Source organism: Ostrinia nubilalis, chromosome 13 (assembly GCF_963855985.1).
Source record: "Ostrinia nubilalis chromosome 13, ilOstNubi1.1, whole genome shotgun sequence".
In the NCBI taxonomy this organism is placed as follows: Eukaryota; Metazoa; Arthropoda; class Insecta; order Lepidoptera; family Crambidae; genus Ostrinia; species Ostrinia nubilalis.
This window is the reverse complement of record NC_087100.1, coordinates 2911115-2923069: the sequence shown is the minus strand read 5'-3', so window position 1 is coordinate 2923069 and position 11955 is coordinate 2911115. Positions and strand designations below refer to the sequence as shown.

General features: G+C 35.3%; 3 protein-coding genes across 3 annotated transcripts; 2 read left to right on the top strand and 1 right to left on the bottom strand.

The window, feature by feature from the left end:
• Positions 1 to 174: 174 nt before the first annotated feature.
• LOC135077112 (probable tRNA N6-adenosine threonylcarbamoyltransferase) lies at positions 175 to 2868 on the top strand. Its single transcript, XM_063971679.1, has 6 exons — positions 175 to 369; positions 568 to 789; positions 1061 to 1211; positions 1490 to 1596; positions 1752 to 1918; positions 2498 to 2868. The coding sequence occupies exons 1-6, from the start codon at positions 255 to 257 to the stop codon at positions 2738 to 2740; spliced, it is 1005 nt and encodes a 334-aa protein (XP_063827749.1). The 5' UTR covers positions 175 to 254; the 3' UTR covers positions 2741 to 2868.
• An 85-nt stretch (positions 2869 to 2953) lies between these two features.
• Positions 2954 to 4526, bottom strand: LOC135077111 (GEL complex subunit OPTI). Its single transcript, XM_063971678.1, has 4 exons — positions 4309 to 4526; positions 4124 to 4227; positions 3920 to 4049; positions 2954 to 3656 (listed from the first exon to the last, which is right to left on the bottom strand). The coding sequence occupies exons 1-4, from the start codon at positions 4408 to 4410 to the stop codon at positions 3606 to 3608; spliced, it is 387 nt and encodes a 128-aa protein (XP_063827748.1). The 5' UTR covers positions 4411 to 4526; the 3' UTR covers positions 2954 to 3605.
• Positions 4527 to 7302: 2776 nt separating this feature from the next.
• Positions 7303 to 11918, top strand: LOC135077398 (uncharacterized protein K02A2.6-like). The gene is made up of 2 exons (XM_063971935.1): positions 7303 to 8313; positions 8519 to 11918. Exons 1-2 carry the CDS (start codon positions 8190 to 8192, stop codon positions 11587 to 11589), a joined length of 3195 nt encoding a protein of 1064 aa, XP_063828005.1. The 5' UTR covers positions 7303 to 8189; the 3' UTR covers positions 11590 to 11918.
• Positions 11919 to 11955: the final 37 nt, after the last annotated feature.

Sequence of the window (11955 nt, the reverse complement as noted above, 5' to 3'; positions counted from 1 at the left end):
ATCCACCATTGGTCTTTAGCCCTTTTTGCTTGCAGTTGAGTAATTTTTATGGCTAAAATTCCAATGCGTCAAGTTACAATTTAAAAAAAAACATGGCTGTATGGATGAGATCCAAGGCTGTAACCCGTAGCTTTAAAAAAAAAAGACAATTTGACTTGACATTGACTTTGACAGTTTGTGCGAGTTATGAAGAAAAAAACCTGCATTGTTATTTTTCATTAATCTTTCTTTTCTGCTATAATTATTTATTGAAGATGGTTGTGGCTATAGGCTTCGAAGGAAGCGCTAACAAGCTTGGCGTCGGAATCGTCAAAGACGGCGAAATTTTGGCTAACTGCCGGAGAACATACATCACACCGCCCGGAGAAGGTTATGTTTGTGTTTATCTATTTTTTTCAATTAAATACACACTTTTAATACATTTCCATTCGACTGTTTGATCTCCATAACCTTTTCTATGTATTATTACTATTAAAGCTCTTCATTTTTACCAGAATTGCGTTAAAAACATGATCTTTGTCATTGTTGTATAGTTTAAAAATATTTGTTACAAATCTGACAATGCAGGTTTCCTACCGCGTGAAACAGCTGAACATCACCAGGCAAACATCCATGAGGTCCTGCAGGTGGCTCTGGACCAGTCGGGCGTCAGTCCCGCGGACATTGACGTGGTCTGTTACACTAAGGGACCGGGAATGGGCGCACCGCTGATGGTCGGTGCTATAGTCGCGAGAACATGCGCCAAATTGTGGAACAAACCTATCATGGGAGTCAACCACTGCATTGGACGTATCCTTTATTATAAAGCTCTAAAAAACTTAGTTTTCATAGTAATAAAAAGTGCCAATAAGACAATGTTTAATTTTACGCAGATCTTAGATTACAAAAGAAGTTGTATCTGTTAAGAGTTAAAACAAGGATAAGACTGCTAAAATCCAATAATAGTAAACACTCAAGATTTCCTAAAAACACAAAGTTGTTATCTTTTTGTAGCTAATAAAAATGTATCCTACAACTTTTAATTTTTACAAATGTCATTCCTTACATTGTTTTAATCCAGACATAGAAATGGGGCGGCTCATAACCAAAGCAAACAACCCAACAGTATTGTATGTGAGTGGAGGAAACACTCAAGTTATAGCGTACTCCAGGAAAAGATACCGAATATTTGGAGAGACTATCGACATAGCTGTAGGGAACTGCTTGGATAGGTAAGAGACAATTTAGCATCTCCTACAATTAAAAATATATTATTACTAGCTTTTGCCCACGGCTTCACCCGCGTGTAATTTCGTTTGTCACAGATCATCATAAATTATAGCCTATATGTTATTCTGGGTTATAAACAATAATACTGTAAAGTTTCATCAAAATCCGTTCAGTAGTTTTTGCGTGAAAGAGTAACAAACATCCAGACATCCACACAAACTTTAGCATTTATAATATTAGTAAGAAGTAAGATTTAGGTCTTAATGTTTGTTTCTTTCAGATTTGCAAGAGTATTAAAATTATCAAATGAACCAAGCCCAGGGTATAATATTGAACAGGCAGCTAAATTAGGAAAAAAATATTTACACCTTCCCTATAGTGTAAAAGGTAATAAAAATGTATTTAAAATTACAAAATAATTTAAGGTAAAATGTTTTCCACTCATGTGCCCCATTGTTCAAAGTTCAAACTCTTACAATCTCTTAGTTGTTTGTACTTTTTGTATTTCAAATTACAGAATTAAATGTATTTTAAAATTACAGGTATGGATGTAAGCTTCTCAGGTATTCTGTCATACATGGAGGACAAAATAGATGAACTCCTAAAGGAGTACACTCCTGAAGACCTCTGCTATTCACTTCAGGAGACAGTGTTTGCTATGTTGGTGGAGATCACGGAGAGAGCCATGGCCCACTGTGGATCTAATGAGGTGGGCACTTACTTTTTTAAGAAGAGTGTTATAATCAAAAGTATATTTAATGGCTTTCCATTTTAAATTGGTATTTCTGGAACTTGGACTAATTATGTTGCAATAGATAACCTATATTCAGCAGTGGACGTCATATGGCTGAAATGATGATGAGATAGATCAGTTTTTTAGTTGAGAACTTCAAACCTTTTTGTTAGTCTACATAATGAGGGCTATCGTTTTAGCGCTCACCAGTTAGCGCCACTGTAGAGTAAGGTCCTGTCACTTGCTAGTCGCGAAGACAGTGGCACCAACTGGTGAGCGCTAAAGTGGTAGGAGGACTATCGCATTTGCACTCATCAAGATGGCGCCACTGTAGAGTAAGGTCCTGTCAATCGCCAGGGGTGCCAACTGTTAAGTATAAAAACGATAGCCCTCATTTTGATTTACCTCTGAAGTAGGTCACAAGTAGGACAATCAACAGCACAGATTATAAGTTTGGCACTGTACAAGATGGCACAGTGGTAACCTTGTCTGTGCCACCAAAAAACAGAAGACCTCAGTGTTCTTGAGCTATGACCCAAGTATTTTTATCTCCAGGTTCTCATAGTCGGCGGAGTCGGCTGCAACGAGCGCTTACAAGAGATGATGGGCATTATGTGCGCTGAACGAGGCAGCACTCTGTTCGCGACAGACGAACGCTTCTGCATAGACAACGGAGTGATGATTGCGTACGCCGGAGCGCTGGCGCATGCGTCGGGAACGCGTATGCCAATGAGTGAAGCCACGATCACGCAGCGATTCCGTACCGACGACGTTCTTGTTACGTGGAGGGACGATTAGATTCTAGGGGCCATATATTTATTTAACTGTATTGATGTCTAGTATTAAGTGTACTTTTCATGTTATTGTGTAAATGTTTAGAATTTAAGCTATTTTTATTGTATTTGAAATACAGCATTTGGAATGCAGTGGAAATCTTTTATTTTCTTTACACTATCATACGAAATAATACTCAATAGGCTCATAAGTAGCAGATTTATAAAAAACAACAACTCTTGTATTATAAAATTTAATTACTCAAATAAACTTGATATTTGTTCAAAACAAGGACTTAATTGCAAACTGAGGGCTTCACACAACAAATAACATTACAAACAAGACTACATAATATTATTGCCTTTGCATCAGTTTCTGCACAAAACAAAATGTTGACTTAACCCTGTAAAACATCTGATAAAACTTAACAATTATTCACTAATATTCTGCTCTGCTGTCTTATTTGATACATGCTACAGAAATGCAAAATACTGTCACCTCACACCATCCATATCCAGATTATAATAGAAATATTCCTTCATATATCAACTGTTCTTTAAATTACATGTGATCCTAAATAATTCCGCTAAAACTTAAATGATTATTGATTTCTCCAGAGAGATAATAAATGCAATAAAATAAATATATTTTTAAAATTATTGCTTGACTGGATTTAAAAGTAGTTCATTCCGATACACAATACATTTAGAACTATAACTAGACAATTGAAGACATGTCAACCATCCTTCAGTTACAAGTTAGCATGATAATGTCCCTTACAGCATGTACACAATGATAAAACACATTCCCACTTGTTTGTACTACAAATCTCTTGGCAGTTCATCTTGGCGTAATACATTTGGTGCACTCATTAATGTTTCCTTAAGCCTCATAAACTAAAGCTGCCGTGGAGACCTGTGTACATTATAATCCAGGTGACCTGAAAAAAAGTGACACAATTAACATCTTAATTTTCAATTTAGGGTTACAGTAAAGATAACTTGAGTGTTTGTAACTAGAATTCCACAAATGGTTTATGTAGTACTTAACTTTAATAGCAGACTATTACAAAACTATGTCTAAAGTAAAATCTCTTATCAGTTCTAAACTGGGTAAAGCAAATAAGAATAATCTTTTATCAAGTTTGTTTTACTTAGCCTACTACAAAATTTACAGTAGGAATGTAGACAGTTTTGTATTTACCAAAAACCCAGCGAATGAAGTCATAAATCCTTCTTTAGTGATCTCCCATGTCCCTCCAAACTCATCTTCATCAACACTTTGGAAGTTATTCACGTAAATGTATATTACCGCCGCATTCACAAGCAAAAATCTGGAATATGAGAATACAGATTTTAAGGACTGGATAAAAAGGCAAACAATATCTAAGGAATTTGAGCAACTTACAGTACAAGACCCAGGAATCCTTTCAAAGGCAGTACACCCCAAACTAAGCCTAATATTATGCCTATAGCTTGCCGCATCCAATAAATAACGTCTAGAAATTCTTCCTGTAAGCGAGAAGTGTATTATTTATTATATCCATCAAGTTTTTTAGGACTTCTTACTAGTCTCGTGATATGAAAACTAACCTTGTCTGGCCATTCCGTTTGAGACGTAAAGGCTTTTTTCCACACTGAATCACCGCCTTTACCTTTATTCAAGCCATCATTGGACTTATTCTTGCTCGACATGTTAAATATTTAATACAGCCCTGTTATTTTCAGAGAGAATCATGCGTAAAGTGATAATTAATCGAATCAATAAATTGCCAAACGAAATCTTCCAAATTACGACACGTCACTGTGACATTGGCAGGTCGCTGGTTTCATTTTAACTTTTTTTTTAATATTTAAATACGGCTTTGAGCTTAAATATTTAAGCCATTCATTTGGCGAGTCTTCGAGTAAAAGTCTGGAGTCTTCATTCACATAACATCATCACTGCTTACTGGCCAGAAAGTGATTATGAGCTCAGATCATAGAAGGATGAGGGTATTTCGCCAAAAATGGTCAATTTTGCCCTCAGATCATAGAAGGGAATAGATGTGAAACGGGGGCGTGGCGCGTGTCTCCGCGATATGCCCAGAAACGAACATCGCCCGCGACGCCAGGTTAGTCGCGATTCAGTCGTACTAAGGAAATGTTCTCCGATATTGTTGGATAATGCGTCGTAACGTGCAATAACATAAGTGAAACGAAGAACTACAGGAACAATGAAGTCATTTACCACATGTAAGTATTGCAAATCCATTGGTATTTTGCTTATAAATAAAAAAAAACTAAACATTTTTACGAACGAATTCAGTGCCGTGACATTTACTGCGATATCGAAATTAGTGGTGATAAAAATTCAAACACGTTGTACATTGACGATTTAGTTAGCAACCACTTTATGTCATGCGTAACTACTGCGCAATGTATTTTATTTCTTGCGATATCCACTGACGCGTGAAAATACACAGTACGGCCGCATGTGCCGGTCGTAACATAGTGCAGGGCTCGTGTTCTAATACGGTTTCCTATTATCGATAAATAGAAGTAAATTATTATTTTCTATTTTCTAATTTTGAATGAAAAAATCATGAGTTGCTTGCGATTTTTAAGTTTTTACAAAAACAATAACAATAGTAGAAGGGATTAGTAACTGTCAACTATGTAATTACTATAAGAGCTAGTTGAAAGCCTAATATAGGCATTATTTTTGATAAAAATAGGCGGTACGAATTTCGCCATAATTAAAAAGTTAATGCGCGATAGTAGTTAATAATAATTACAGTGATCCTGTTATTATTATTAAAGTAAATAATAATACATTACCAATATTGTAAATACTGGTAAAAATCGCAAGTACCTACTTAACCCATGACTTTTCATACAAACTTTGTCAGTCTATAACTTCTATACTCCATCGATAACGACATTGAGCTTTGGTTGGGGTAAATTAATATAAGGTAACTTCATTTAGTCCCAATAATTGATTCTGAGTTTTTCGTCCATACAAAATGGAACTGACTCCTTTATGCAAAAATCGTTAAAGAACATAATAATAACGTATAATAATAAAAAGGTTTTCATACAAGCATTTTTTAAACCAATTTCGAGACTTGCCCCCAGGTTATTATATTTAAAGTATCGATATCTTATCGACTCCATTTTATCTTTCTTCTCTCTAATTGCTTTTTTCAAAGTGTGCGTCACGTCACGCGGCCATTGATTGGCCATAAGGCACGCCTTCTGGCCAATCACAGCACTTTTAAGCCGGTTGCACATGTTGTCGTAGACTCTCAGTCGCTTTGTTTTTACACAGTTGAATGTGTGTGTGGGAGCTGTGGTGGGGGAAATGTGGGGACACTGGTTCTCGTTGTAGTTACGCGCGACTTCATATCTATTCTCTTTCTATGATCTGAGATTTTGCCTAATTTCCTTGGTACGAAATATTTTTTTGTTTTTAACTATTTTTAGGTTCCCATTGCATTAAGTAGCCAAAACTAAGCTAATATTATCTAAAAGGGGTGTCATAATTCGTTTTAGAAACAAAGTTATAAGGTCATGAATTTTTGGTAGCCAAGGAAATTATTATAAATATTTTTTTCTCTGAGTTTTCTTCTGTAATTTGCTTTTTTTTGTTCGACCCATTTTTGTGTACCTTCGCAAGCCAACATACCAATTAATATTGTATCATTATGACCTTTTTACACAACTAAGGAAGATAAATGCAGTAGATTGAGTTTAGAGTTAAAAACAAGTTGTTCTATATCTATTCTGATACCCATTTCTTAAAATTACAATTTTAAACTTATTCCAATAAAGAAATACTAAAAATTTTACTTAATGCCGAATTAAAAATGGTCTTTCATAATTTCCTAGGCCATTTTATGCCACGGAAAACAAGGAAATTAGGGCCACAGAAATTAGATTTATGCCTAAAAGACACCACAGACAAAAACCTATTTACCCTATGCATTTACTATTTAAATCATGGGTTTACCCCTACAGACACTACATCTGTGTAAATAAACAATAAAATTAATCCATTGTTTAGCTGCAAAAAGCCGTCCAAAGAAATTGACTTTTTAGTAAACAAAAACCCAAGGAGGGACCTACTTATGCAATTTGTCGCGAAACTGGTCAACGAAGTACTGTCCTGCCTTGATGGCCTTTTGGGACGAAATGGCCGAGTGTAACGGTGCAGTGCATTACATTCTAAGTTCTTTCGTTTCGTTACTAGTTACAAGGGTCGAAATGAAGACCCAGGGAAATTATACTTTTGACTCGGACAAGAACTTAACTTCACTTTATTTCCTTCCTTTAAGTATTTGACATTTAATGTTTTTATTTTCCGATAGCCAAACGTTTCTCAGATATAAAGAGAGTGCTATTAGAATGAAATTACGCTTCAATTTGTTATAGTGTGCCTTCATTTTGGCAAACAACAGTAATGGACATAACAAGGAAATTAGAAAAACGACTTTTGATTAAGTTTTTCTACGCTATTATTTGTAGTATATTCTGCTATTGTAATAGCAAAAACAAATAAAACTTTTGATGAACTTTCCCAGAAAAATAGTTTTATACGTTGTTATATCCGTAGCATTATCAAGTGAGTTATAGAGTACAACAGCGTCCTGTCATAGATTACAAATCTAATTGGGTCTTTGGTCTATGACAGGACCCGCCATTGCGATGCTCATTGCTATCACTACCATGTACGATGTGTGAATTTTCAACTTACTTTAATTATTGGAAATACAGGAAGGAAACCTCTGTTCATCAACACAGTCTTTTATTTTCTGCCAACGATAACAACTGGCGACGAGGATGGCAGAAAGTAAATCAAAAGGTAACCAAAATGTTAACCCACAAGATCGTCCGCACGTACCACCTAATTTCATAGAATTTTATGAAGGGAAACAAACCAGATTCAGCAGGTGGTTGGACAGGTTAGAGGGAGCATATACAATATTTGGAATTCAGGATGAAGACATCAAAGTGGCCTATTTTCTGCACTATATTGGTACTGAGGTACATGACACGTTGTGCGACTTGTTGTCGCCGGCGGAGCCAAGGACACAAACGTATAGTAATCTTAAGAAGATACTGCTAGATCACTTTGACCCTCAACCCCTGGAAATTGCAGAATATTATACATTCCATCACAGACAGCAACAGGAAGGCGAATCGGCTCGTGAATACCTGGCAGCTTTACGTAAAATGGCGGCCACATGTGGATTCGGACCATTCCTCACAACAGCATTACGAAATCAGTTTACCTGCGGAATTGCAGACAAACGTGTGCAGGGAAAATTGCTTGAAGTGAAGGAATTAACCCTTGAGACAGCACTTCAAATTGCAGTGGGGGCTGAAACACGTAAAATCTCTGAAACCTCTAACACAATAAACAAAGTCACAAGGATTACTACAAGTAAGTCATTAGTCTGCTATCGGTGTGGAGGGCCACACTTTGCAAATAAATGCCGACATTTAGATGCGGAATGCAGTTATTGCAAGAAGAAAGGACATTTGAAGAGATCGTGTTTAAAACTGAGAAGAGAGACAAAAGAGTGCAATGCAGTACAGGAACAAGAAGAATACCAGGTACAGTGTATTAATAAAGTGGATTCTGACAAAATCATTATTAAAACAAAAATAAATGGAATACCTACTAATATGGAATTAGACAGTGGAGCTGCAGTATCAATTATAGAACACAATGAGTTTCTTAGAAAATTCCCTTTTCTTAAATTGGAAAAAACAAAAATAAGGTTGCGTTCTTATTCTAATAATTTATTACATGTTGTAGGAGTTGCTACCGTAGAGGTGGAGATACAAAATGAAAAGCAGAGAAACCTGAAGCTGTTCGTGGTATCTGATGTGGACAACAACACCCCTTTGTTTGGTCGTCAGTGGCTACGTCATTTTTTCCAAGGTAGAATAACTGATATCTTAAAGGTAAACTCAGTAAATTTTAGTAATGACTCTAACAACCATGCACTAGGCAGCTTATTAAAGAAATATAGCATATTATTTGATGACTCTTGTTTAGGTGAAATAAAAGGAGAACCTGTGTCAATTCAATTAAAAGAAGGAGCAAAGCCAACATTTTTAAGAGCAAGGCCTGTACCTTTTGCCTTGCGAGACAAAGTAGGGAGAGAGCTAGATAGATTAGAAAGACAAGGTATTTTATTAAAGGTTGATTATAGTGAGTTTGCCACACCTATTGTTGCAGTACCAAAACCAAATGGCGAGGTTCGCATTTGTGGTGATTTTAAGGTCAGTTTAAATTCTCAAATAATAGTTGATGAACACCCTCTGCCTACTACAGAGGAATTGTTTTCGGGACTTGCTGGTGGGGAAAAATTCTCCAAAATTGACTTAAAATGTGCGTACCTACAATGGAAAGTCCGGGAACAGGATCAAAAATATCTCACTCTTAACACACATAAAGGACTTTATAAATGTACACGCTTAATGTATGGTTTAAACTGTGCACCTGCAAAATGGCAAAGGAAAATAGAAAACATATTAAAAGGTATACCAGGGATAGCTGTATTCATCGATGACATTCAAATTACTGCGGAAAATGACAAAGTTCATTTAGAGAGATTAGAATTAGTGTTTTCTAGACTTGCAGAATATGGATTAAAGATTAATTTAACTAAATCAAGCTTTTTACAAAAAGAAATAGAATATTGCGGTTACAAAATAAGTAAACTAGGGATACATAAGTTACCCTCTAAGATAGATGCGATACAAAAAGCCCCACCACCCAAAAACATTACAGAACTAAAATCGTTTTTAGGGTTAGTAAATTATTATGGGCGATTTTTAGGGAACCTAGCCACAACACTTGAACCACTACATAAACTACTCAGACTTGAAACAAAATGGGAGTGGACGATTGACTGTGACATAGCTTTTAAAAAAATAAAAAAGGAAATGCAATCTGACACTTTTCTTGTACACTATTCTACAAAATTACCAATTATTTTGGCAACTGATGCTTCGCCAATAGGAGTAGGTGCAGTTATATCACATGTCATGCCAGATGGCACTGAAAGACCAATACAAATGGCATCACAAACATTAAGTAAAACACAAAGAAAATGGTCTCAAATTGATAAGGAAGCATATGCTATAATATTTGGAGTCAAGAAATTTTTTCAATATTTATATGGCAGAAAATTCACTTTGCTGTCAGACAATAAGCCTTTAGTTCAAATTTTTGCTCCAAACAAACCATTACCACACATGTCGGCTATTCGAATGCAACATTATGCCATATTTTTACAAACTTTTAACTATGAGATAAAATATAAATCTTCTAAAGAAAATAGTAATGCTGATGGGTTGTCACGTTTACCAATTCAAATGAAAGAAACAAACTTATGTGAAGAATCTGATATTATTGAAATAAATCAGATCACAACCCTACCAATAACAGTACAAGAATTAGCTGCTGAAACTTGTAATGATGTGCAATTAAAAATACTATTGGAAAATTTATTATTAGGTAAAAAACTATCTCCTAAAGACAGATTCAACATTGACCAAAGTGAATTTTCTGTTCAAAGCGGATGTATTATGAGGGGCCAAAGAGTAGTAATACCGGTGAATTTAAGGAAGAGAGTTTTACATGATTTACACAGTGGCCATTTCGGTATTAACAAAATGATACTCCTCGCTCGAAGTTTTTGCTGGTGGCCAGAGATAGATAATGATATTAAATTAATGGTAGATAACTGTATAGCTTGTTGCAAACAAAAAAATAACCCAAAACAAGTAGAGAAACACCACTGGGAATATCCCTCAGAACCATTTGAGCGAGTTCATATTGACTTTGCAGGTAAATTTTTAGGTAAATATTTCCTTTTATTAATTGATGCCTATTCGAAATGGCCAGAAATTTACATAATTAACAAAATCGATACAGATAGCACGATAAAAACTTTAGATGAAATATTTTCTAGATTTGGCTATCCTAAAGTTCTAGTTAGTGATAATGGAACTCAATTCGTAAACCCAAAATTTGCTGCGTTTTTAAAACAGCGAGGAATATTTCATAAGAGATCGGCCCCTTATAACCCAGCCACAAACGGGCAAGCAGAGCGACATGTTCAAATATTAAAAAACAAGTTAAGATCGTTAAAAGCTAACGACAATAATATTCACGAAAAACTAAATCATTTTTTACATCAGTACAGAATTACCCCTCATACTACTACAAAAAAATCTCCAGCTGATTTACTTTTTTCCTACAAAGTCCGGTCACGGTTGTCATTATTGTTACCCAAACCTAACGTCAATAATGGACAAAATAATTACAATGTGTTAAGAAAATTACAGGTAGGGGACAGAGTTATAGCTAGAAATTACAGTGATCGGGAAAAATGGAAATTTGGTACTATTTTGAATAAATTAGGCTCATTACACTATACAGTTGAACTAGATTCTGGGGAGAGATGGCGTAGACACATAAATCAGATAAGGGGAGTCGGCAGTCAGATACCAAAACAGCAATTTAGACTAATAAATGACTATGACTATAATATTTCTAATGATAATTGCCCTAGCAGTAGTTTTATATATAAGCCAACCGATTGTAACTCAGAAGAGAGGGTTGAAGCAACCAATGATAAAGTTGAGAGTACTAATAATAATTCTGCTAATGTTGAAGCAAACAATCAAAATTTTGATAATACTAGCGATGATCACAGTGATAATTGTATTGCTCAACCTTCTGTTCTGGGAGGAAGAGATGAATCTCAGATACCGTTACTTAATGATGAGGGTAGAAATAACACAGAGAGTGAAGCGGTCCCTTTACGAAGAAGTACTAGAATAAAAAGAAAAGTTGTTAAATTAAACCTATAATAGAGTAAGAAAGTACTATACTTAGTTTTGTTATGTTAGATAATGCATAATGTTAGATTAGATACAGTTATTAGTTCTTGAAATAAAAGCTTAACATTTTTGTAACAGAAATAAATGTTGTTGGGGGAAGACTGTTATATCCGTAGCATTATCAAGTGAGTTATAGAGTACAACAGCGTCCTGTCATAGATTACAAATCTAATTGGGTCTTTGGTCTATGACAGGACCCGCCATTGCGATGCTCATTGCTATCACTACCATGTACGATGTGTGAATTTTCAACTTACTTTAATTATTGGAAATACAGGAAGGAAACCTCTGTTCATCAACACAGTCTTTTATTTTCTGCCAACGATAACATACGTA